The following is a 25948-nucleotide window of genomic DNA, read 5'->3' on the forward strand; positions in this document are numbered from 1 at the left end:
ACTGGGAGAGACACACAGAGCTCACATCCAGCCTATGTTACTGGGAGAGACACACAGAGCTCACATCCAGCATATATTACTGGGAGAGACACACAGCGCTCACATCCAGCCTATATTACTGGGAGAGACACACAGGATTCACATCTAGCCTATATTACTGGGAGAGACAAACAGAGCTTACATCCAGCCTATATTACTGGGAGAGAAACACAGACCTCACATCCAGCCTATATTACTGGGAGAAACAAAGAGCTCACATCCAGCCTATATTACTGGAAGAGACACACAGACCTCACATCCATCCTATATTACTGGGAGAGACACACAGAGCTCACATCCTGCCTATATTATTGGGAAACACACACAGAGCTCACATCCTGCCTATATTATTGGGAGAGACACACAGGACTCACATCTAGCCTATATTACTGGGAGAGACAAACAGAGCTTACATCCAGCCTATATTATTGGGAGAGACACACAGAGCTCACATCCAGCCTATATTACTGGGAAGACACACAGACCTCACATCCAGCCTATATTACTGGGAGAGACACACACAGCTCACATCCAGCCTATATTACTGGGAGAGACACACAGAGCTCACATCCAGCCTGTATTACTGGGAGAGACACACAGACCTCACATCCAGCCTATATTACTGGGAGAGACACACAGACCTCACATCCAGCCTATATTACTGGGAGAGACACACAGTACTCACATCCTGCCTATATTACTGGGAGAGACACACAGAGCTCACATGCAGCCTATATTACTGGGAGAGACACACAGAGCTCACATCCAGCCTGTATTACTGGGAGAGACACACAGACCTCACATCCAGCCTATATTACTGGGAGAGACACACAGACCTCACATCCAGCCTATATTACTGGGAGAGACACACAGAGCTCACATCCAGTCTATATTACTGGGAGAGACACACAGCTCACATCCAGCCTATATTACTGGGAGAGACACACAGAGCTCACATCCAGCCTATATTACTGGGAAAGACACACAGACCTCAAATCCAGCCTATATTACTGGGAGAGACATGCAGACCTCACATCCAGCCTATATTACTGGGAGAGACACACAGACCTCACATCCAGCCTATATTACTGGGAGGGACACACAGAGCTCACATCCAGCCTATATTACTGGGAGAGACACACAGGCCTCAGAAACCTATTTTAAGAATAATCCATTATTTAGTGCTTTAGATCTTTTTTAACACTTGTATTTTCAAAACTCTGGTCTAAATACAATTTGCTTGCAGTACCATGCCAGACCACGTGAAGTGCTGTAACATCAAACATTGGTTGTAAATAACACAGGACAATAATATTTGACAATACTCCATCTGGTGGTAGAAATGTGTACTGCACCATTTAATCCACACTGGGCGTAGATTAATATGTTAGTACATGTCAAATAACACACAGCAATGGGTAATAATTTGATTCTTGTACATAAGGATGTTTTCTTAAGATCTCGTACCTTCTTCCTTCACATTGAGAATGAATGTAAAGGAATTGCTTCCCATGGTATTCTCGGCGTTGCACCTGTACTCTCCACTAAAATCCTCACTCATGTCTAGTATGATCAGATATGATGAGTAGTCATCAGACATAATGGTGACGTCGTTCATGGTGAAGAGTTTGGACGGAGACGGGTCAAGTCGGACCCACGAGAACTTTGCAGGGAAGATCTGAGCGTCCTGAGCGCCTCCGCTGTTCAGAGTCACTGATAGAACGGCGCTGTCCCCCTTGCTGACTTTTTTAATGCTGTCGTTGATGAATCCAGCAGACCGTGGTATATCTGGAAAAAAAAATTATATGAGATCATAGATAAATATTTTGTGGTCATTACAAAGTTACTTAGCAATTAGTCTGTCTATGAAATTAGACAGTCTATGATCTTAACTATTTAATCTCAATTTCCACCCACCTAGCCTAAGTGACATCTTCTCATTGTCCCTCCTCCCTGCTGCTGAATTTCTATAAACCTAGTCTAATTAACAGCTCCTCAATGTCCCTCCCTGCTGCTGAATCTCTGCCCACCTAGTATTAATAACTCTTCAATGTACCTCCTCCCTGCTGCTGCTGAATCTCCGCCCACCTATTATTATTATTATTATTAAAAGCTCCTCAATGTACCTCCTCCCTGCTGCTGAATCTCCGCCCACCTTGTATTAATAGCTCCTCAATGTACCTCCTCCCTGCTGCTGCTGAATCTCCATCCACCTATTATTATTATTAAAAGCTCCTCAATGTACCGCCTTTCTGTTGCTGCTGAATCTCCACCCACCTAGTATTAATAAAAGCTCCTCAATGTCCCTCCCTGCTGCTGAATCTCCGCCCACCTAATATTATTTATTTCTTTTATTTCCTGTTTCTACTATTCCTTGGTCTTTTTCCCACTTATTTGTCTTTTTATCACTTTATCTTCTTCTTACTTCTTTGTCTTTTCTCTGCCTTTTTATCTTCTTCCTACTTCTTGGTTTTCTTCCTACTTCTTGGTCTTTTTCCTAATTCTTTTTCTTTTTCCTACTTCTTCCTTTTTCTACTATTCCTTGGTCTTTTTCCCACTTATTTGTCTTTTTACCACTTTATCTTCTTCCTACTTCTTTGTCTTTTATCTGCCTCTTTATTTTCTTCCTATTTCTTGGTCTTCTTTCTAATTCTTTGTCTTTTTCCTACTTCGTATCCTTTTTACTACTTCTTTGTCTTCTTCCTGCTTCTTTTTCTACTTCATCTTTTTCCACTTCCTTATCTTCTTCCTACTTCTACTTTTTCCTACTTCTTCCTTTTTCTACTATTGCTTGGTCTTTTTCCCACTTATTTGTCTTTTTATCACTTTATCTTCTTCCTACTTCTTTGTCTTTTATCTGCCTTTTTATCTTCTTCCTACTTCTTAGTTTTCTTCCTACTTCTTGGTCTTCTTCCTACTTCTTGGTATTCTTCCTACTTCTAGGTCTTTTTCCTAATTCTTTTTCTTTTTCCTACTTCTTCCTTTTTCTACTATTCCTTGGTCTTTTTCCCACTTATTTGTCTTTTTACCACTTTATCTTCTTCCTACTTCTTTGTCTTTTATCTGCCTCTTTATTTTCTTCCTACTTCTTGGTCTTCCTAATTCTTGGTTTTCTTCCTGCTTCTTGGTCTTTTTCCTACTTCTTTTTCTTTTTCCTACTTCTTCCTTTTTCTACTATTCCTTGGTCTTTTTCCCACTTATTTGTCTTTTTACCACTTTATCTTCTTCCTAATTCTTTGCCTTTTTACTACTTCTTTGTCTTCTTCCTACTTCTTTTTCTACTTCATCTTTTTCCACTTCTTTATCTTCTTCCTATTTGTACTTTTTCCTTCTTCTTCCCTTTTCTACTATTCCTTGGACTTTTTCCCACTTATTTGTCTTTTTATCTGCCTCTTTATCTTCTTCCTACTTCTTGGTCTTCTTCCTACTTCTTCCTTTTTCTATTATTCCTTGATCTTTTTCCTACTTATTTGTCTTTTTACCACTTTATCTTTTTCCTACTTCTTTGTCTTTTATCTGCCTTTTTATCTTCTTCCTATTTCTTGGTCTTCTTCCTACTTCTTGGTCTTCTTCCTACTTCTTGGTCTTCTTCCTACTTCTTGGTCTTCTTCCTACTTCTTGGTCTTTTTCCTACTTCTTTGTTTTTCTACTACATCTTGGTCTTCTTCCTACTTCTTTGTTTTCCTACTACTCCATATTCTTCTTCCGACATCTTCGTTTTCTCCCTACTTCTAGGATTTTTACTCTGATGAACAGAGTAGAGCCTAATACTGTCACATTACCACTGAAAGGTAAGTATGCACTTTTTTATTTTGTGCAGAAAATTGACTTATTAAGAAGAGGTTGTGCAATAGTAGACAACTCCTTTAAAGTGTTGGTCCTTCGGTTCAGGTTTTGTATGAATGTAATGTGGAGAATTTGCCTTTGATTTGTGTAAGTAGATATTGGGGTTGTAGGCCAATGACATAAAAAACGTTTTGACGTCATGCAGGGATGACCCAAATCTTGTTGGTCCATGTTTAGTCTGGTCGATAATGGTGAAACAAGTGTTTAACTCCGATGGTTGGCACCTCAAAAATGTGTCATTAGAGACTCTTATTTATGGCTCGTAAAAGTCTCAAGCAGAGGAGCCCCTCAATAAAGTCCATGTGCTCTAGTAGGGAGTTATGGAACAAGTGTCATCCTGATTGAATAATGCATTTCATAAATGTTGGTGTATCATACAGTCTTCATTAATTCTTACCGATTACTAGTGAACACACTTGATTTGATCCAGCATGGCTTCCAGTACAAGACAACTGCGTTCCAAGTGGAAGCTGGCTAGTCTGCACTATTGTAGTGCTTAAATCAGACCCACTCAGAATCGTGTTTTGATACATCAGGTGAACAGCAGCCGGTGGGTATCCTCCAGGCCATAAGCAGCTAAGCTGGACTCTTTGACCTAAACGCTCTGCCCCACACTCAATATTTCCTTCTGGAGACCCTGTTGATAAAAAACATACATGTTAAAAGGGTCCTACAGTTTTACAAAATCAGACAGGGTCGACTTTTTTTTTAATTGTGACCATTACAGCCAAACAATGTTGACCTCAGTGGTTTCCACACTTGGTGGCAGTGGTCACATCTTGTTGACGAGACATCGCTTGGGCCAGGTGAACAGACACAAGTTGAGGACCAGAGAAGCATCAACATGGATGGAAGTGGCAGGGTTTTACAAAGGGGCTGTAGACCATCGTAAGGTATTAGTTTTGGACAACTCCTTAAAAGTGTTGGAGACCCAGTGGTTGCTACTGTAGTGCCCCTGAAGCCATCAGGGAGCTACAAGGTTCTGCATTCTCACCAGGATGCAGGGCCTACGCCCTTGGGCCTAGAAGACCAGTGTCGGTCACACACAAACACTTCACAAAATCACAGTTTTCCACAACAATCCCCCATAGTACGGTGCAAAGCAAGGGTCGGACCAATGGATGGCCGCCTAGAGGTGGAGCCAGTCCAGTCCACTAGTTGACTAGGTGGGAAGGGCGGACTGTGGACAGTCAGTCAGAGTTGAGTTGGAGACGAGGTGTGAAGGTGGATGTCAGGAGACGCACTAACTAGGGCGTGAACAGTAACCTGGTGCCTAGGAGGGTAGTTGCCAGTGGAGTACGGTGGAGTACTCCCGGAACTATGCACCAACGGGGTACAGGACCCTAGGTCAGGCATAACCTCCAGGCAGGCCTGATAACACCTGCACAGTGAGAGGACTATCAAGGACCTCTCTGACCCTAAAAATCTGAGACTCAGTAGCAAAGGGAGAACTGGGGACAGAACCAGAGACTCCAACCCCACAGGGTTCACGCTACTGTCATACGGACAGCAGTGAAAAATCCACCGGATGGGGACCCCCAGTTGCTCTATGCCACGGGGACCCACCAACCAGAGACAGGTGCAGGGGAAGAAGGCACCAGATTACTACACTGGCACTGGGAAATAGGGGACCGAAGGTGAAGCCAGCTGGCCTTGGGTGACCAGTTACCACCAGAAAGTGAGTACAGAACCAGTTGCACCAAACCCCTTGAGTGGACTACCTTCTTCCGATACCTGTCACATCACCTACCCAATGGGCCCGGCCCTGCTTGCAGAGGGCCTAACATCCAGGCTGCCACCAGCACCAGCCCCACCGCAAGTGGCTTGACGTGTGAACACTAATCTAATCCCCTGTATATATATCCCCTTTTCAAAAAGCCCCCAGGGCACGGAACTGGGCAACGGCCACCAAGGTGACATTCCCCAGTTGTACACCACCCGGGACCGAGTACCCCATAACCCTGGACGACACACTACTTCTTCAGTCCTCTTAGCTCCATTTGTTGGACGGTAAGGGTCGTTGTTATAGCAAAATTTATCATATGTGTCAGGAAATCCATAGCCCCCCATTCATCTAATGGAACCCCAAAACGTTTTTGGCTTCCAAGGACTGGTTTACGGTTTACACAAGTATATTTGCTAGGCTGGGTATAATTAACTATACTAGTCTATCCAAAAACAGTGGCTTCCATCACTAGACATACTTGGAAGTCATCACGATACGTAGGAAATGATTCAGGGTAGACAAGTGCTTTAAAATTTTATGTAATGTGAAGATGTACTCACATGTTAGATTTAGGGGGTTACTTCGTTGACTGTTCAGGTAGTTGGAGACTTCGCAAGTGAAGGTTCCCTGATCGCTCCTCGACACCGGACTAATGACAAGATTTGCATCATCACTAGTCAGGGTATATCGGGGGCTTTGAGGCAATGGTAGCCCCTTTAGTGTCCAATTGTAACTGACTTCTGTACCGGAAGAAGAACAAAGGAGAGAGACGGCCTCCTGCTCAGCAATGACCGGACCAGAGACATTACTGCGTAGAGTCACTCCAGACACAGGGACTGAAAATCAGAGCATAAGACAAAGTGAAAAGGTGTGTGACCAATCCTGCATTGTGTTACTGCACCAAAGAACCTAAAAAAAGAAAATTAGTCAAATTTGCAAATAGCATTAAAGGAAATCTATTAGGATCAACTTTCGGACATGTAGGTCATAGGAATCCGAATAAAATGACACCTTGATATCTGACATCTGATGTCTTATTCCAGAGATATCCAGGCTTTTATTATGTGTAAATGAGCTGTTAAGATCTATGGGCTGGACATAGATCTCCCTGAGACTCCGCCTCCAGAGATTATTATTATTAATAACAGTATGTGTAACCAGTGTGATGTGTGATTATAACTGACACATCTGCAGGCTCCTCTCAGCTCCAGCTCCCATCTCATAGGCAGACAGGGCTGCAATACAGCAGAACTGTGAGAGCTGCAGCAAATGTGTTTGTAAGAAGATAAAGCTCAGTTCTCCTGTCCTGTGTTAGTTACACACAGTTTCACACTTGTAATGCCTCCCTTTTTTTAAAAAAAAAAAATCTCTGAAGGCAGTGAATCTCATGCAGCGTTACATCCTGTATTATACTCCAGAGCTGCACTCACTATTCTGCTGGTGCAGTCACTGTGTATACACATTACATTACTAATCCTGAGTTACCCCCTTTATTATACTCCAGAGCTGCACTCACTATTCTGCTGGTGCAGTCACTGTGTACATACATTACATTACTGACCCTGAGTTACATCCTGTATTATACTCCAGAGCTGCACTCACTATTCTGTTGGTGCAGTCACTGTGTACATACAATACATTACTGATCCTGTACTGATCCTGAGTTACATCCTGTATTATACTCCAGAGCTGCACTCACTATTCTGCTGCTGCAGTCACTGTGTACATACATTACTTATCCTGTACTTATGCTGAGTTACATCCTGTATTATACTCCAGAGCTGCACTCACTATTCTGCTGGTGCAGTCACTGTGTACATACATTACATTACTGATCTTGAGTTACCTCCTGTATTTTACTCCAGAGCTGCACTCACTATTTTGCTGGTGCAGTCACTGTGTACACACATTACATTACTGATCCTGAGTTACATCTTGTATTATACTCCAGAGCTGCACTCACTATTCTGCTGGTGCAGTCACTGTGTACATACTTTACATTACTGATCCTGAGTTTCCTCCTGTATTATACTCCAGAGCTGCACTCACTATTCTGCTGGGGAGAACATACATATGCTTTTTATTCTGTAATGATCCATTGTTAAGCCCTGTATTGAATTTCAGAGCTAAACTTGCTATTTTTCTGGTTCTTACCTGCAACATCCAAGTAGGTCCAGGAGCTCCTGCTGCTGCTTACAGGATTTTCGATGCCACAAGTATAATAGCCGGTGTCACTGCCCAGGATGGGAGTGAAGTACAGGTAGACACTAGAACTGCTGCAGGATAGATGTGAGGTGCAAGACACTAAAATATCATTTCGGTAAAAGTAGACTCTGTGGACGGTCTGTGTCCCCGCATCACACATCAAGTTCAAGCTATCGCCATGTACTGGACGAATGGAGGTAGACACGATCACGGATGGAGGGGTGAGAGGATCTGAAACAGAATTACATAGGTATGATCTAATACAGTGATGGACAACATTTTGAGCTCGGTGTGTCACAATTCGTAAAAGAAAAGGAGCAAAACTCGGGTGATGTGTCACTTCTAGAAAAATCCATAATTTTGTTATTTGTAGTTCTAGTAACAAAAAAATATAATTTTAATATATGTACTGTATTTATTAATAAAGCAAAAACAATTTTTTACCTGACTTGCTTAGTGACTTTTTCTTGCTGAATTTCATAGGCTAAATCTTCACTTGAAGGTTGGTATTTTGTACACTTCAAGCCCAAGCAAGCCCCCTACCTCTCCCAGCAGTCATTATCTCCTCTACCCCTCCCCTAGCAGTCATTATCTTCTCTCCCCAGCAGTCATTATCCCCCCCCCCTCTTTAGCAGTCATTATCTCCTCTCCCTCAGCAGTCATTATCTCCTCTCCTCCAGCAGTCATTATCTCCTCTCCTCCAGCAGTCATTATCTCCTCTCCTCCAGCAGTCATTATCTCCTCTCCTCCAGCAGTCATTATCTCCTCTCTCCCTCCCTTCCCCTCAGCAGTTATTATTTCCTTTCTCCCCCTAGTAGTCATTATCTCCTCTCCCCCAGCAGTCATTATCTCCTCTCCCTCAGCAGTCATTATCTCTTCTCCCCCAGCAGTCATTATCTCCTCTCCCTCAGCAGTCATTATCTCCTCTCCTCCAGCAGTCATTATCTCCTCTCCCCCAGCAGTCATTATCTCCTCTCCCTCAGCAGTCATTATCTCTTCTCCCCCAGCAGTCATTATCTCCTCTCCCTCAGCAGTCATTATCTCTTCTCCCCCAGCAGTCATTATCTCCTCTCCCTCAGCAGTCATTATCTCTTCTCCCCCAGCAGTCATTATCTCCTCTCCCTCAGCAGTCATTATCTCCTCTCCCCCAGCAGTCATTATCTCCTCTCCCTCAGCAGTCATTATCTCCTCTCCCCCAGCAGTCATTATCTCCTCTCCCCCAGCAGTCATTATCTCCTCTCCCTCAGCAGTCATTATCTCCTCTCCCTCAGCAGTCATTATCTCCTCTCCCTCAGCAGTCATTATCTCTTTTCCCCCAGCAGTCATCATCTTCTCTCCCTCAGCAGTCATTATCTCCTGTCCCCCAGCAGTCATTATCTCCTCTCCCCCAGCAGTCATTATCTCCTCTCCCTCAGCAGCCATTATCTCCTGTCCCCCAGCAGTCATTATCTCCTCTCCCCCAGCAGTCATTATCTCCTCTCCCTCAGCAGTCATTATCTCCTGTCCCCAGCAGTCATATCTCCTCTCCCCTCACTCTCCCAGCAGTCATTATCTCCTTCCCCCTCCCTCCCCCAGTGTCATTATCTGCTCTCCCCTCCTTCCCCCAGCAATAATTATCTCCTCTCCCCCTCCCCTAGCCGTCATTATCTCCTGTCCCCCTCCCTCCCCAGCAGTCATTATCTGATCTCCTCCCCACAGCAGCCATTATCTCCTCTCAATCAGCAGTCATTATCTTCTCTCCTCCCAGCAGTCATTATCGCCTCCTCCCCTCCTTTCCCCCATCAGTCATTATCTTGTACTTGATTTTCTTTTTTTTTTTGCTGTTTTACACAATTTTTGCCACATAAAAAGGCAGAGTAATTTGGCGGTGCAATGAGTAATGGCAGAGTCTGAAATTATCTACGTGATGTATCTGGTTTTAATGGACATGTAATATTTTTAAGGATCTTCGTTGTTGGATTTGCTTCTTTATCTACATGGACACTTGCCATACTACTGTCACGCTCCCAGGATCCCGGCGCCGCCCGTCACTCACCGATCTGGTCCTCGGGTGCACTGGCCGCGGCTGCTGCTCCCACCCTCCTGTGCGTGCTCCGTGCTCCCTGCCCGTCGGTCCCGGCATCCCGCTGCAGTCCGGAACTCTACGTCTGGCTCCCTTGCATCTCCCCCACCTCCTCCTCTGCGTCCTGTACTGGTCTCCGCCGCTCGGGCCCCGCGCATGCGCACTAGGGCGCGGGCGCGCTCACTCACCTCTTCTTAAAGGGCCAATGTCGCTGAAACAGGATATGGCTGATTACAGGTATAGGGCATAAAAGACTTCCTTTTTCTTGTGGGCGGTGCCTGTTCAACATGTTTTTGTAGTTCGCTTCTTGTGCTAGGTGTTCAGGTTCCTCTGTGCTTTTTACCCAGGTTAACCCTGTCTCTGCCCACAGTGTCCGACTGCCAAACGGAGTGTGTCCAGCTTGCCGGTTTCCCAGGAGTTGCTCAAGTGACTATCAGCTGTGGATCCCGACATCTTCCGCCAGCCTGTACCTGTCTCCGGTTCTGGATTCCATTTGGCCATGTCAGCCTGCACGCCTCGCTGGACCTGGCCTCCGTCTGTTGTTACCACTCAGCACCCGTACCCGGTTCCAGTCATCCGTCCTGCACACGGCTACTGTTGGACTGGTAGCCATATCCCGTACGGACATCTGAAGGACACGAAACCCGAATTCACCTGTGTCCTGGCTGCTGTGCAACTAGGCCCTCTGGGGGGTCACCAGACAGCCCCTGTATAGGGGTTCGCTCCTGGTTGTCTCTCTGGGGGAGTCCGGTGCACGGTCCCGTGGATCCACCTCCGACTGAACGTTACAGCTACAAGGTTTCCGTGCAATAAAGATAATGTACATTATTGATTTTTGTTCCTGAAGAAGGGGTTATAAAACTCCGAAACGCGTAGAACAATAAAATCCGATGTCTTAATCCCAATCGATCTTCAGTGATCTTCTTCTGGCAATGCAGATTAACCCTTTTCTTCCATCTCCTCCAACACTATCTTCCTGGGTTCTGCAGCAGCCTTCCTCAACACGTGGTTATAGTGATTGTGTCTATAACACAACCGCACCAGGTTAGTGCACCTAATTAAATTCTTTCTGGTACCACCGGATAAGACACCATTTGCGCCCCCCTTCTGTGCCTTTTCAGTTTCACGACACAAGATATCTTATTTGGATGACCTGAAGTTTTTCTTGTTTGTGGTCATGGTTATATAGGGTGATAAAAGACAGATTTCTAAATTGAGACTTTTTAATAAGTCACAAACAAAAAAATCACAAACTCAATCCAGTTGGAGGGCGGTGGTGGCGTAAAAAATGGAAAATCAGTTCTACATTGAAGTGTTGTGTCCAAAGATATGCCAAAGTGGCCAAATTTTTAGGGGGTTGTCTCCCGCGAGACATTTCTGGCATATCCAATAAATGTACCAAATATGTCTGGTAGATGTGAGTTCCACCTCTGGGACCTCCACCTACGTCCAGAATGGGAGATTCCCCATTTTTTTTCCCAGCTTTTGACCACCAGTGAGTGGAAAGGTCTCATTGGATTGATTCTCTCCTTTCATGGCAAACCAGTAGAGAGTGAAGAAAGGCAAATATCCAGCATCAAGGAGGGTAGTAGATTAAAACTTGCTTTTATTAGACAAGTAAAAACAAAATGTAGTCCAGTAAGCACAGAGGCACAAGTTTTAAGCGTGTAAACCAACGCGTTTCGACCAGAGCGTCTTATTCATGGCATGTGAATTACCCCAAAACTGATACCATATAAAAGGAGGCACACATTATACGTCATTGGCAAGGCTGAGTGCTTGATTAAAATTAAAACAGGTGCAAGTCCCAGTGCAATATAGACATATGGGTCTGGAGTAAAAACATATGTGTGGAAAACCGCAGTTTGAAGAACAAAATTTACATAGACATATAAATGAAAAAGTGAAACACAGATCAGAATTTATAGTTTACAGAGGATTAAATTGAGAACAAAAAAATGAATATGCATGTATGCATATGTATGCTTCATTTAAAAAATTATAATGAAGCATTAAAAAGGCAAGAAAAAGAATTTATTATTATTATTTCAACATGTTATAAGAATGGAACCCGCTGGATATTCAGACTGTGCGATATTGTAGCAACAGATCCGAAAATCCTGCTGGATTCCGTCATTGATGTATTTACTCTGATAGAACCGGCCGGACATTCAGACTGTGCGGTGTTGTGGCACCAGATCCGAGAGTGTTGCTTGATTCCATCATTGATATAAATGTTCTGATGGTTCAGTCAATACCTTGGCCGATTGAAATAAATGTGGATAAGCCCAAAGGTTTACGGTGGACATTCATAAGGTAAATGTGAGACAGTCATGATGTTATATATACTGTCAGTTGGGGCATCCAACAAGAGCCATGCAAATATCATAGGTAACATACTCGTAGTATATCATAAGTAATGGATTTAACATGAGATGATTTCTTATGATAGATTACAAGCCATAAGTGGCATTCAATATAAATTTAATACAAGTTTAAATGTCCTACATGAAATTTTATGTAGATAAAAAATAATTATCTCGATTGTTTTTTAGCAAGTTTATACCCCGTGCAAAGATTATTAATGCAGCGGGAGGATCACTCGCAGGACAATAAAAATTTCTAATTATCTATGAGTGGAACCTATAGATATATGCAGAGCTCCTGGTATATATAGCAAATAGCTCTCCATTGCACATAATTTTTTTATGTTGAGAGAATTTTTTATCTCATATAGTAGTGAGATGTATTTTTTATATATATTTTTTTGCTACATAAGTGATTTGAATGATATCATGACATTGGGAAAAATATGAAATACATGGATAAATACTTTTATTGAAATTAGTTGTCTTTATTATTTATGATGAATTACTTAGGAGTATTGCAGAATTAAATCCTGCCGGATGTTCAGACCATGCGGTATCCTAGTACCAAGCCTGAAGATCCAGAAGGATTCTCTATTCAGGAGTTTTCTTCTGTGATCTCCTCCTCTTACTGGCTTGATCACTTTTTCGATACCCATGAATGTAAATGAGTCCAAACATCTATTGTGGGTATTCACAAAGTGTCGTGAGACAGCTGAAATATTGGAGGCATTGACATTCAAAGTATCAGACAAGTGCCGCCTGATCCTTATTTTGAGCGGACTCCCGGTGCATCCGGTATATTGAATCTTACATAGAGTACATTCAATTAAATAGACCACAAAGGATGTATTGCAATTGATATAATTTTCAATATTATATGTAGAATTTGTATGAGTAGAAGTAATAGTTTTGCTGATTTTTGCATATTTGCAAGCTGTGCAATAATTGTGGCCACAACGAAAAAATCCCTTGCAGGAAAGCCAGTTCTTATTATTTATCCTAGTGTCAGTGATCATGCTAGGAGATAAAATATTAGCAAGACTCATGGCACGTTTGGCAAGAAATTTAATATCATATTGTTCTAGTATATTAAAGAGATTTTTATCCTGGTGAAGTACTGGAAGATGTTTTTTAATGATTTTCACAATGTCATGATATTGTGGAGAATAGACTGTGCTGAAAGTAATTTTATTGGAGCTATTTTTTCTATGTTTATTTTTATTATTATTTTTTAGTAAATCGTCTCTATCAATGTTATTTACAATTTTGCAAGCTCTTTCTAGGCTCCATTGAGAATAACCCCGATTCCTGAGTTTATTGACAGTTTTGGTACATTCCTGTGGAAAGAGATCAGAAGGGGAACAATTCCTTTTGGTCCTGATTAATTCCCCCACAGGAATGTTTTTAATTGTGTGGGCCGGATGGCAAGAACTGGCCAATAATAGTGAGTTACAGTCTGTATCCTTGCTATAAGGTATAGCATCTATATGGTTCTGATTCCCCACCAAAGTAACGTCAAGATAGTTAATTTTTTCAGAGTTGGTATGGTATGTGAATTTTAAATTAAAAGGATTGTTGTTGATATACTCAATGAAATTAGGAATAGCCTGCGAGTCCCCCTTCCAAATTAACAGTAGGTCGTCTATGTATCTAGTGTAGAAAACAATATGGTCAAAAAATGGATTATTGAGTAAATCAAAAATATAAACCTCTTCAAAAACAGCCACGACAATGTTAGCTAAAGATGGGGAAAATTTTCCCCCCATACTAACTCCACAACGCTGTAAATAAAATTCCTTGTTAAAAGAAAAATAATTGTGTGTTAAAAGAAAATTAACCGCTGTCACAATATAATCTTGAATGTTAAGTGGATACGAACTGTGTTTGGAAAGAAAAGACTCCAGGCACTCCAAAGCTACATGGTGGGGAATAGACGGATACAAACTCACTATGTCACAAGTGACCCAGATATATTCAGGCTGCCAAGTGTGGGAATCCAGATTGTATAAAAGGGCTTTAGTGTCCCTCAGGAACCCGGGGAGATCTTTGACAAGGGGTTGTAGAAAGTGATCAACCCAGGATCCCAATCTTTCTCCCAGTGATCCTATGCCCGAAATTATGGGCCTAAAGGGGGGGGGGAAACCCCCTTATGGATTTTGGGTAAAGCATGGTAGATAGGGATCACTGGGAAGTCCACCTTTAAATAATCAAATATTTTTTGTGAGAAAATTCCCCTTGTGAGCCCATCTTCCAATAACCTGTCAATTTTATTTTTAAATAGGAGAGTTGGGTCTCCTTTGAGGTGAATGTAAGTATTGGTGTCTTGCAGAATTTCATTGTTCAATTGGATATATAGTGGTAAATCCAAGACAACAATCCCCCCCCCCTTGTCAGCTTCTCTGAAGACAAGATCTTTGTTGTCTCTCAGAGATTCTAGTGCTGTTTTTTCAGCAGATGTCATATTGTGAATCGTTGTTTTATGAGCCTGATCCAAGTGTATTAGATCATGCTCAATCCTTTCCTGGAAAACGTCCAATATTGGGGGACGAGATTGCAATGGGTAAAAATATGGGTTGGACGTCTTAAAAGATACGTCTGGTAGTTGATCTAATGTCCTGGATTCCGACTGTAATTTTCTCAAATCTGTAAGATGAACAAGTTCATGAAAACTGGGTATTATATTGTTTTCTCTAATGTCCATATCCTGATGGAAGCTAATATCATGGTTGGATTCCAAATCAAAATGACATTTGAGTGTTAGATTCCTTGCAAATTTGTTAATATCAAGGAGTGTGGAAAAAATGTCAAATTTCTTGGTAGGACAGAATTTCAAGCCTTTGGATAAAACAGATAATTGGTCACAATTGAGGATTTGTGCAGATAGATTCCATACTGGATATATCAATATCTCTTCTTTTTCTTTCTGCGATCCGGATATCTGTTTCCTCCTATGCTTTCTGCCTCCCCTACGTTGAAGTTTTTTGATGTTTTTTTGGAACTATTGCTGGAGTTGGATGTTCTGCGGTTGGTATCAATCTCAGCTGAGGAGTCAGAAGAATCATCCACAGAATAATTGGTGGAGATAGATGTAGTACTAATGTCTCCAAAGCTGACCCTCCTGGTGCGATTAGTATGAGGTGATTTATTGTAATGTTTGAAATTACCGCGAGTAAAATTAGAAGAGAGACGCCATGTGTAAACTTTGTTGAGTTTATAGTCTTGGAAGTCTCGTTCAAATTTCTTCTTTTTTCTATCAGCAATTATATTTTCCAAATCATTCAACCGTTTGTTTAAATTAGTTTGCATGCTGATAAAGTCTTTGTGGTTATTAAAAGACTCCAAAGATTTTTCTGTTTCTAGTATGCGACTTTTAGTATTATCCAATTCTGATGCCTCATATTTCATAATAAGTTCCATCAATTTTATAGAACAGTTCGATAGAATGGAGTTCCAATTAGACATGAAATCCTCTGAGTGTGTAGAAAAGGTGGGATTTTTTAGAAGTCTTAGACCCCGTGGTATCATATTTTTATCCACATAAGACTGAAGTGAAGTGGAATCCCACCATAACTTGGTTTCTTTGATTTTGAATTTTTCTAGTGATCTGTATAGTTGTGCAATGTCTTCATTAACTTGTGCATGTGCATTGCCCTCAGCAGGTTCAGGTAACGCCTGAGAGGTCTGGACATTAAAAATGGCATTAAATCTGTTTCTCCTATTAGTTGGAAGATCCATAAGAGTGGAGTAAAGTCACAAGAAGTTGTGTTAATTTTGATAGGCGTTACCTGAACCTGCTGAGGGCAATGCACATGCACAAGTTAATGAAGACATTGCACAACTATACAGATCACTAGAAAAATTAAAAATCAAAGAAACCAAGTTATGGTGGGATTCCACTTCACTTCAGTCTTATGTGGATAAAAATATGATACCACGGGGTCTAAGACTTCTAAAAAATCCCACCTTTTCTACACACTCAGAGGATTTCATGTCTAATTGGAACTCCATTCTATCGAACTGTTCTATAAAATTGATGGAACTTATTATCAAATATGAGGCATCAGAATTGGATAATACTAAAAGTCGCATACTAGAAACAGAAAAATCTTTGGAGTCTTTTAATAACCACAAAGACTTTATCAGCATGCAAACTAATTTAAACAAACGGTTGAATGATTTGGAAAATATAATTGCTGATAGAAAAAAGAAGAAATTTGAACGAGACTTCCAAGACTATAAACTCAACAAAGTTTACACATGGCGTCTCTCTTCTAATTTTACTCGCGGTAATTTCAAACATTACAATAAATCACCTCATACTAATCGCACCAGGAGGGTCAGCTTTGGAGACATTAGTACTACATCTATCTCCACCAATTATTCTGTGGATGATTCTTCTGACTCCTCAGCTGAGATTGATACCAACCGCAGAACATCCAACTCCAGCAATAGTTCCAAAAAAACATCAAAAAACTTCAACGTAGGGGAGGCAGAAAGCATAGGAGGAAACAGATATCCGGATCGCAGAAAGAAAAAGAAGAGATATTGATATATCCAGTATGGAATCTATCTGCACAAATCCTCAATTGTGACCAATTATCTGTTTTATCCAAAGGCTTGAAATTCTGTCCTACCAAGAAATTTGACATTTTTTCCACACTCCTTGATATTAACAAATTTGCAAGGAATCTAACACTCAAATGTCATTTTGATTTGGAATCCAACCATGATATTAGCTTCCATCAGGATATGGACATTAGAGAAAACAATATAATACCCAGTTTTCATGAACTTGTTCATCTTACAGATTTGAGAAAATTACAGTCGGAATCCAGGACATTAGATCAACTACCAGACGTATCTTTTAAGACGTCCAACCCATATTTTTATCCATTGCAATCTCGTCCCCCAATATTGGACGTTTTCCAGGAAAGGATTGAGCATGATCTAATACACTTGGATCAGGCTCATAAAACAACGATTCACAATATGACATCTGCTGAAAAAACAGCACTAGAATCTCTGAGAGACAACAAAGATCTTGTCTTCAGAGAAGCTGACAAGGGGGGGGGGATTGTTGTCTTGGATTTACCACTATATATCCAATTGAACAATGAAATTCTGCAAGACACCAATACTTACATTCACCTCAAAGGAGACCCAACTCTCCTATTTAAAAATAAAATTGACAGGTTATTGGAAGATGGGCTCACAAGGGGAATTTTCTCACAAAAAATATTTGATTATTTAAAGGTGGACTTCCCAGTGATCCCTATCTACCATGCTTTACCCAAAATCCATAAGGGGGTTTTCCCCCCCCCCTTTAGGCCCATAATTTCGGGCATAGGATCACTGGGAGAAAGATTGGGATCCTGGGTTGATCACTTTCTACAACCCCTTGTCAAAGATCTCCCCGGGTTCCTGAGGGACACTAAAGCCCTTTTATACAATCTGGATTCCCACACTTGGCAGCCTGAATATATCTGGGTCACTTGTGACATAGTGAGTTTGTATCCGTCTATTCCCCACCATGTAGCTTTGGAGTGCCTGGAGTCTTTTCTTTCCAAACACAGTTCGTATCCACTTAACATTCAAGATTATATTGTGACAGCGGTTAATTTTCTTTTAACACACAATTATTTTTCTTTTAACAAGGAATTTTATTTACAGCGTTGTGGAGTTAGTATGGGGGGAAAATTTTCCCCATCTTTAGCTAACATTGTCGTGGCTGTTTTTGAAGAGGTTTATATTTTTGATTTACTCAATAATCCATTTTTTGACCATATTGTTTTCTACACTAGATACATAGATGACCTACTGTTAATTTGGAAGGGGGACTCGCAGGCTATTCCTAATTTCATTGAGTATATCAACAACAATCCTTTTAATTTAAAATTCACATACCATACCAACTCTGAAAAAATTAACTATCTTGACGTTACTTTGGTGGGGAATCAGAACCATATAGATGCTATACCTTATAGCAAGGATACAGACTGTAACTCACTATTATTGGCCAGTTCTTGCCATCCGGCCCACACAATTAAAAACATTCCTGTGGGGGAATTAATCAGGACCAAAAGGAATTGTTCCCCTTCTGATCTCTTTCCACAGGAATGTACCAAAACTGTCAATAAACTCAGGAATCGGGGTTATTCTCAATGGAGCCTAGAAAGAGCTTGCAAAATTGTAAATAACATTGATAGAGACGATTTACTAAAAAATAATAATAAAAATAAACATAGAAAAAATAGCTCCAATAAAATTACTTTCAGCACAGTCTATTCTCCACAATATCATGACATTGTGAAAATCATTAAAAAACATCTTCCAGTACTTCACCAGGATAAAAATCTCTTTAATATACTAGAACAATATGATATTAAATTTCTTGCCAAACGTGCCATGAGTCTTGCTAATATTTTATCTCCTAGCATGATCACTGACACTAGGATAAATAATAAGAACTGGCTTTCCTGCAAGGGATTTTTTCGTTGCGGCCACAATTATTGCACAGCTTGCAAATATGCAAAAATCAGCAAAACTATTACTTCTACTCATACAAATTCTACATATAATATTGAAAATTATATCAATTGCAATACATCCTTTGTGGTCTATTTAATTGAATGTACTCTATGTAAGATTCAATATACCGGATGCACCGGGAGTCCGCTCAAAATAAGGATCAGGCGGCACTTGTCTGATACTTTGAATGTCAATGCCTCCAATATTTCAGCTGTCTCACGACACTTTGTGAATACCCACAATAGATGTTTGGACTCATTTACATTCATGGGTATCGAAAAAGTGATCAAGCCAGTAAGAGGAGGAGATCACAGAAGAAAACTCCTGAATAGAGAATCCTTCTGGATCTTCAGGCTTGGTACTAGGATACCGCATGGTCTGAACATCCGGCAGGATTTAATTCTGCAATACTCCTAAGTAATTCATCATAAATAATAAAGACAACTAATTTCAATAAAAGTATTTATCCATGTATTTCATATTTTTCCCAATGTCATGATATCATTCAAATCACTTATGTAGCAAAAAAATATATATAAAAAATACATCTCACTACTATATGAGATAAAAAATTCTCTCAACATAAAAAAATTATGTGCAATGGAGAGCTATTTGCTATATATACCAGGAGCTCTGCATATATCTATAGGTTCCACTCGTAGATAATTAGAAATTTTTATTGTCCTGCGAGTGATCCTCCCGCTGCATTAATAATCTTTGCACGGGGTATAAACTTGCTAAAAAACAATCGAGATAATTATTTTTTATCTACATAAAATTTCATGTAGGACATTTAAACTTGTATTAAATTTATATTGAATGCCACTTATGGCTTGTAATCTATCATAAGAAATCATCTCATGTTAAATCCATTACTTATGATATACTACGAGTATGTTACCTATGATATTTGCATGGCTCTTGTTGGATGCCCCAACTGACAGTATATATAACATCATGACTGTCTCACATTTACCTTATGAATGTCCACCGTAAACCTTTGGGCTTATCCACATTTATTTCAATCGGCCAAGGTATTGACTGAACCATCAGAACATTTATATCAATGATGGAATCAAGCAACACTCTCGGATCTGGTGCCACAACACCGCACAGTCTGAATGTCCGGCCGGTTCTATCAGAGTAAATACATCAATGACGGAATCCAGCAGGATTTTCGGATCTGTTGCTACAATATCGCACAGTCTGAATATCCAGCGGGTTCCATTCTTATAACATGTTGAAATAATAATAATAAATTCTTTTTCTTGCCTTTTTAATGCTTCATTATAATTTTTTAAATGAAGCATACATATGCATACATGCATATTCATTTTTTTGTTCTCAATTTAATCCTCTGTAAACTATAAATTCTGATCTGTGTTTCACTTTTTCATTTATATGTCTATGTAAATTTTGTTCTTCAAACTGCGGTTTTCCACACATATGTTTTTACTCCAGACCCATATGTCTATATTGCACTGGGACTTGCACCTGTTTTAATTTTAATCAAGCACTCAGCCTTGCCAATGACGTATAATGTGTGCCTCCTTTTATATGGTATCAGTTTTGGGGTAATTCACATGCCATGAATAAGACGCTCTGGTCGAAACGCGTTGGTTTACACGCTTAAAACTTGTGCCTCTGTGCTTACTGGACTACATTTTGTTTTTACTTGTCTAATAAAAGCAAGTTTTAATCTACTACCCTCCTTGATGCTGGATATTTGCCTTTCTTCAGTGTCTTTCCGCCCGGGCCTGGGCGTTCCCTGCATCGGTTGGAGTCTGAGAGTGAAGAGGGGTGAGCTGACTATGGTTTTTTGTTTAAACCAGTAGAGAGGTTGCAGTTGCCACTGTTCTCTCCGATACCTCATTAAGGTCTCATGAGGAACAACGCACCATTGACCCCTTCAATGAAGAGGTTTAATATTAATTGTGACGTCTATCTCTAATTTGTTGAGTAAAAATCCATCCTGAGTGCAAACTCTCTCGTAGCAAGTATCTGACAAGGAAGCGCTTGAAGATATTGAAGGAACTTTTTGAACTTGAAGGGATTTTACTGTTCAGTGACAAGCAACTAAACTTTATTACATAGCAATCATAAAGATAAAAAGACTTACTCATCTCTTTCAGATATAGAAAAAGTGATAATCTTACCACGTCAAAATGGAAATTCTATTCAGAGAAACTGTGATCGGTGGTGGGTGCATCAAAAATGCTGGTAGACACCGTAAACTGCTGGCAGGGAAAAAGGGAACATCTTCTTCAGCACAAACGTCTGATGAAAAAGGGTACAAAATTACAAGGATCCATGGTTAACGGGGTTGTCCACTACTAGGACAACCCCTTCTGATGCCACGTGTCCCTCAGGTAAAATAATAAAGCCTATACTAGTGTACCCCCCCGCTCGCAGTCTCCGGGCTACCTGGTCTCCAGGGTGTCACACTAGCCTCCTGTACCGGCGCTGTTCCAGCAGTGTCCGGGATTGTAGTGCCGGGTTTCACGTGGAGTTGTGACGTCACGCAAGCCCTGAGTCCAACTAGCACCGGTTTCCTTCTCTCCAACCTGCGGACCAAACAAACAATGAACAGGAAGTAGGTGCTCACTTCCTGTTGATTATCTTGTTTGGTCCGAAGGCGGGGGAGAAGGAAACCGTGGCTTGCGTTACATCACAACCCCACGTGAGCCCCGGCACCTTAATCTGCGGCACCACTGGAATGGCACTGGTACGGGAGACAAGTATAGTCTTTACTTCCTGTTGATTTTTTGGCTCAAAGGTGGGGGAAAAGGACCCAGGGCTTACATGACGTCACAACCCCATGTGACTTTCAGCAACGCGAGCCGCGGCACCACTGGAAGAGCGCTAGTATAATAGGCAAGTATAGGCTTTATCATTTGACCTGAGTGACACATGTGGAATCAGAAGGGGTTGTCCTAGTAGTGGACAACCCTGTTAAGCATGGATCCCTGTAATTTTTATTCCTTTTTTCAATAAAACATTGATTTTAGGTTGTGCTGAAGAAATATTTCCCTTTTTCTTACTCATTTTTCCCTTTTGCTCCTTGTACGAGCATAAGCCGACACAGATTTTATGACAAATAATTTTAAAATAGAGATTAATTTTCTTAAGTACTTACCATGTACATTTTTTTATAGGTTGATAAGTGTGACGCCCTGGAGACCAGGTAGTCACACAGTTAAGGCCCCCGCATAACATATTCCCTCACAGGGTCACATACAGCTGACTTGAAACCCTAGCCACCCCCCTCAGGTCAGGACAGGCACACCAGTGGGCGAGACCAGGCGGAAGAAAATGCCCACCTAGGAGTCTAGAGAGCCCGGGGTGGGGAAACAGTCAGTTAATCAGAGGAGTGAAGTCAGGAGGAGGAGGGGAGTGGTTGTCTGTGACAGTGAAAGACTGTCAGAAAGCTGAGCTTAGACAAGGTAGTGGCCCTGGTCTACTGGCTAGATGGCAGACGGTGGCCGGTGTCAGCAGGAGACGGAAAGATGGCTGCCGGAGATCCGAGGTGGACCGGGGCAGGGTTGTAGCCTGCCGGTACCGACACCGGAGAACTGACCCAGAAACTGTGTACACAAGGGGGTACTCGGACCCTGAAGCCAGGATCGGAACCGATGGCCTAGCTAATTCACCAATTGAGGACAGGATTTAAGGTCTTGTCCCACCCTAAGTCCCGAAAAGTAGACAACCACCCAACGAGAGGGATAGGGCCTCCGCCTAGGGCGGCTGCGAGCGGGGCGGTACACCTCAATTTCTGGCGTCACGAACAGGATACTTACCCATCCACTTACCTGGAGGAAGTGCGCCTTGTTTTCTTGGACTGTAAACGGTGCTCCGTTTGAAATTTTTCAGTTGCCGCCATCTTGTCTTGTCGGTCCCTCGCGCCAGAAAGACTGTCACACCCTCTTCATCTCCAGAGAGAGCGCAAAGCTAAATCCCCGCCCCCTGGGAACAAGGCTGGAAGGAGGACCCTGAGGCTGAAAACGAAACTTACGAGTCGGGTGAGAGAGTGCTCGAAAAAGACCAAGGGGGGGCGGACGAAGAGGCTACGGCATGTGACCCGCAAAGATAAAAAGCAGAGACGCCAGGACTTTGCTACCCTTTTGTTCCTGGACACCAACGAAGGGAGATGTCTGACTGTTCCGGTAACCCGACTACGGAAGGACCCGTGCCCGGCACAGCCGACTGGGTGGAAGCCCAGTCAGAGCGGATGTGCAACAGGATCCAGGCCCAGGCTAATTTCGTGCTGAAATGTTGGACGGCCGAGATGATGGAGCTGGCTGCAGCTGTCCGGGCCCGTGAAGTGGAGATGGCCTCGGAGGAGCGGGTAAGTGACCCACGGCCCTATGTCCCCCAGGGACCGGCCCAACCGGCTGAGGAGCTCAGTCTGCCCCCATCCGCCACGTCGCCTCCCTCGCTGCTCGTACCTGTAGCTGGCGCCTCACTCGGTCCGCTGCCACCAGCAACGGCAGCGGTACCCGTTCCGTCCGCCTGCGAGGACCCTGTAACGGAGTTCTTGGGCCCTGAGCACATCACCGCTCAAGCACCCGTACCAGCCCCGCGTAAGAGCAAAAGCCGGAAGACATCCTCTCCGGCCCGACAGTCCGCCAGGCCGCATCAGAGGCAAAGCCGACCCGGAAGTCAGCAGCAGCAGCGATCCCGACTGCCGACATGTCCCCGTTCCTGGCTGAGGAGCAGCCGGGATATACCTGCAGAGAGGCAGAGCAGGCCAGCGTGAAGCGGAGCCCCCAGTCAATGATTGTGCTGGTCGTAGCCAGCAGTGAGGGCATCCGCATGAGCTGAGCTCCCGAGCAGGGGGAGGAGCCTGAAGACCGTACCCCGTACTGGGAGCGTCAGCAGTGGCAGCTGAAAAAGGAGATCGCTGCCCGGGTAAAGAGGAAAGCGGAGGTGTTGGCCCGTACGTATCGGGAGAAGGAGCACCTCTGGCAAGCCACCTTCCGGGTGCGGGGCCCGACTTATCAAGGACAGGTCTGGCACTTCAACCCCCAAAAGGGATGGGGGTCTATATATGAGCCGGGCCTGGAGGCAAAAATGTTTGTTTCCCAGAGGAATGTGGCCCCACACCTGCCCCCAGGCCATCCCGACCAGGACCTGGAGCCCGGAGAGCTGGTTTCTTATACCCGGCACTGTGGAGAGATGGGGTGGTTCGCCCTGGATGTCAGGAAATGGCTGATTGTTAATGGGCAGTTGTGCCTCCACTATCTCCAACTGAAGAAGATTAAGGTAGCAGTTCCCGGCTACCCCTGTTATCCGTTAAAACCCCGTTGGGACTGTTTACCCTGTTTGAACGTTTTATAGTTTAAAAATATGGACCAGGGCTTCAGGACTGGTGAAGCCACCCAAAAACATTCTTGGGCATTGTAAATACTGCCAAATACTTTCTTGTTGTGCACCGTCCCGTCACGGCCTCTTGAGTGGCAGATTGGAGGAAGGGCCTACGGTGGAGAAGGCCGAGGCCCAGCCACTACTGAAACCGGTGGCTAACCTCCAGGCCACGGGTCCCCGGACTTGGGGCCCCTGACAAGGACTGCCGGGTAAGGAACTTTTTACCCAGCCCATGCCGACGTCACCCGGAACCTTTTCCGGAACCTGGGAAGAGGGGTGCCACCTGTTGTAGTGGTGGCATCAAGGTGCAGGTTGTTTGGGTGGCGGGTGCAACCGGAAAGTAAAATGTTTATGTTTGCAACTTTTAAGAAAAAGTGCCTCCCGTAAGGGAAGAAAGTTTGTACCACTGTAAGTATACTTGTTATCCTTTTCTTTTCTTTTTTTCTAGTTCCGGTCAAATAAATGTTGGTGGTCGGACAGCCCGTGGATGGTCTGTATTAAACCAATCGGGAATGTGACTCCCTGGAGACCAGGTAGTCACACAGTTAAAGCCCCCGCATAACACCTTCCCTTACAGGGATACATACAGCCGACCTGAAACCCTAGCCACCCCCCTCAGGGCAGGACAGGCACACCAGTGGGTGAGACCAGGTGGAAGGAAACGCCCACCTAGGGTTCTAGAGAGCTCGGGGTGGGAAAACAGTCAGTTAATCAGAGGAGTGAAGTCAGGAGGAGAAGGGGAGTGGTTGTCTGTGACAGTGACAGACTGTCAGAAAGCTGAGCTTAGACAGGGTAGTGGCCCTGGTCTACTGGCTAGGTGGCAGACAGTGGCCGGTGCCAGCAGGAGTCTGGAAGATGGCTGCCGGAGATCCAAGGTGGACCGGGGCAGGATTGTAGCCCACCGGTACCGACACCGGAGAACCGACCCGGAAACCATGCACACAAGAGGGTACTCGGACCCTGAAGCCAGGACTGGAACCGACAACCTAGCTAATTCACCGATTGAGGACAGGATTTTAGGTGCAGGTTGTGTTACATAGCCGGAATCTGCCTGGAACTGCAGCGACCTGAACTTGCTTCGATTGCTGTAGTTTATCCACGTCAATTCTGCTGTCAATCTCTGACATCAGCATTAAAATGGCATCAGTGCCAGTGTGTAACGCTGTAGTGGCTGCGAGTGGGATTAGTGGACCCACTGGACCACAGAGGGACCCGGGCTTTCCCCTTAGTGGGTGGGGCTTAACTAAGCACCCACCATAAAGCGGACACCAGGTACCACTCCCAAGGCAGTGACCGGGACTGTGGCATCTGACCCCCAGGGCAGGTGACGGACTCAGAAGTAGACGGGTACAGGCGGGGTGACTGAAGTAGACTGGACAGGTGGGTATGGATAGGAATGGTGTGCACAGCAGGGATAGACAGGTATGGGAAGGCAGGTACTGGAGACGGACACAGGGATAACTGGTCAGGAGCCAAGCTGCTGTAGGTAGCAGACTGGAGACTGACTGACTAACTAGAGGCATTGCACAGGCACCTCCCCTAATGGGAGGGTGCCTTATGTATAGTGTGCCTCTCAGCCATAGGCTGAGCGGCATTTCCTGGAAATAGCTCACCAGCCATTTAAGAGGAGGGCCGTTGTGCAGGTGCATGTCTTAGGTACACTCCTAGGAACCCTGTGCGACATGTACATGGCCCGAGAGGGGAAGGAGGCCGCAGTACACGTGGATGGCCGGGGAAGTGCAGGGGAGGATGTGACCCAGCAAGGGGGGAGAGTAAGTCAGCGTCTCTGCAGAGGCGCCAGTGCTACAT

At 43.4% G+C, this 25948-nt stretch overlaps 1 protein-coding gene across 1 annotated transcript in view; it reads right to left on the reverse strand.

The window, feature by feature from the left end:
• Positions 1-25948, reverse strand: part of LOC142257062 (V-set and immunoglobulin domain-containing protein 10-like) — a 96609-nt gene that overhangs the window by 40205 nt on the left and 30456 nt on the right. The window contains exons 5-8 of the mRNA XM_075329117.1: positions 7766-8047; positions 6172-6447; positions 4283-4522; positions 1507-1827 (exon numbers count right to left, since the gene is read on the reverse strand). Coding sequence (XP_075185232.1) covers positions 1507-1827; positions 4283-4522; positions 6172-6447; positions 7766-8047 — 1119 coding nt within the window. The remainder of the gene's footprint in view (positions 1-1506; positions 1828-4282; positions 4523-6171; positions 6448-7765; positions 8048-25948) is intronic.

This window comes from Anomaloglossus baeobatrachus, chromosome 11 (assembly GCF_048569485.1).
Source record: "Anomaloglossus baeobatrachus isolate aAnoBae1 chromosome 11, aAnoBae1.hap1, whole genome shotgun sequence".
NCBI classification, from domain to species: domain Eukaryota; kingdom Metazoa; phylum Chordata; class Amphibia; order Anura; family Aromobatidae; genus Anomaloglossus; species Anomaloglossus baeobatrachus.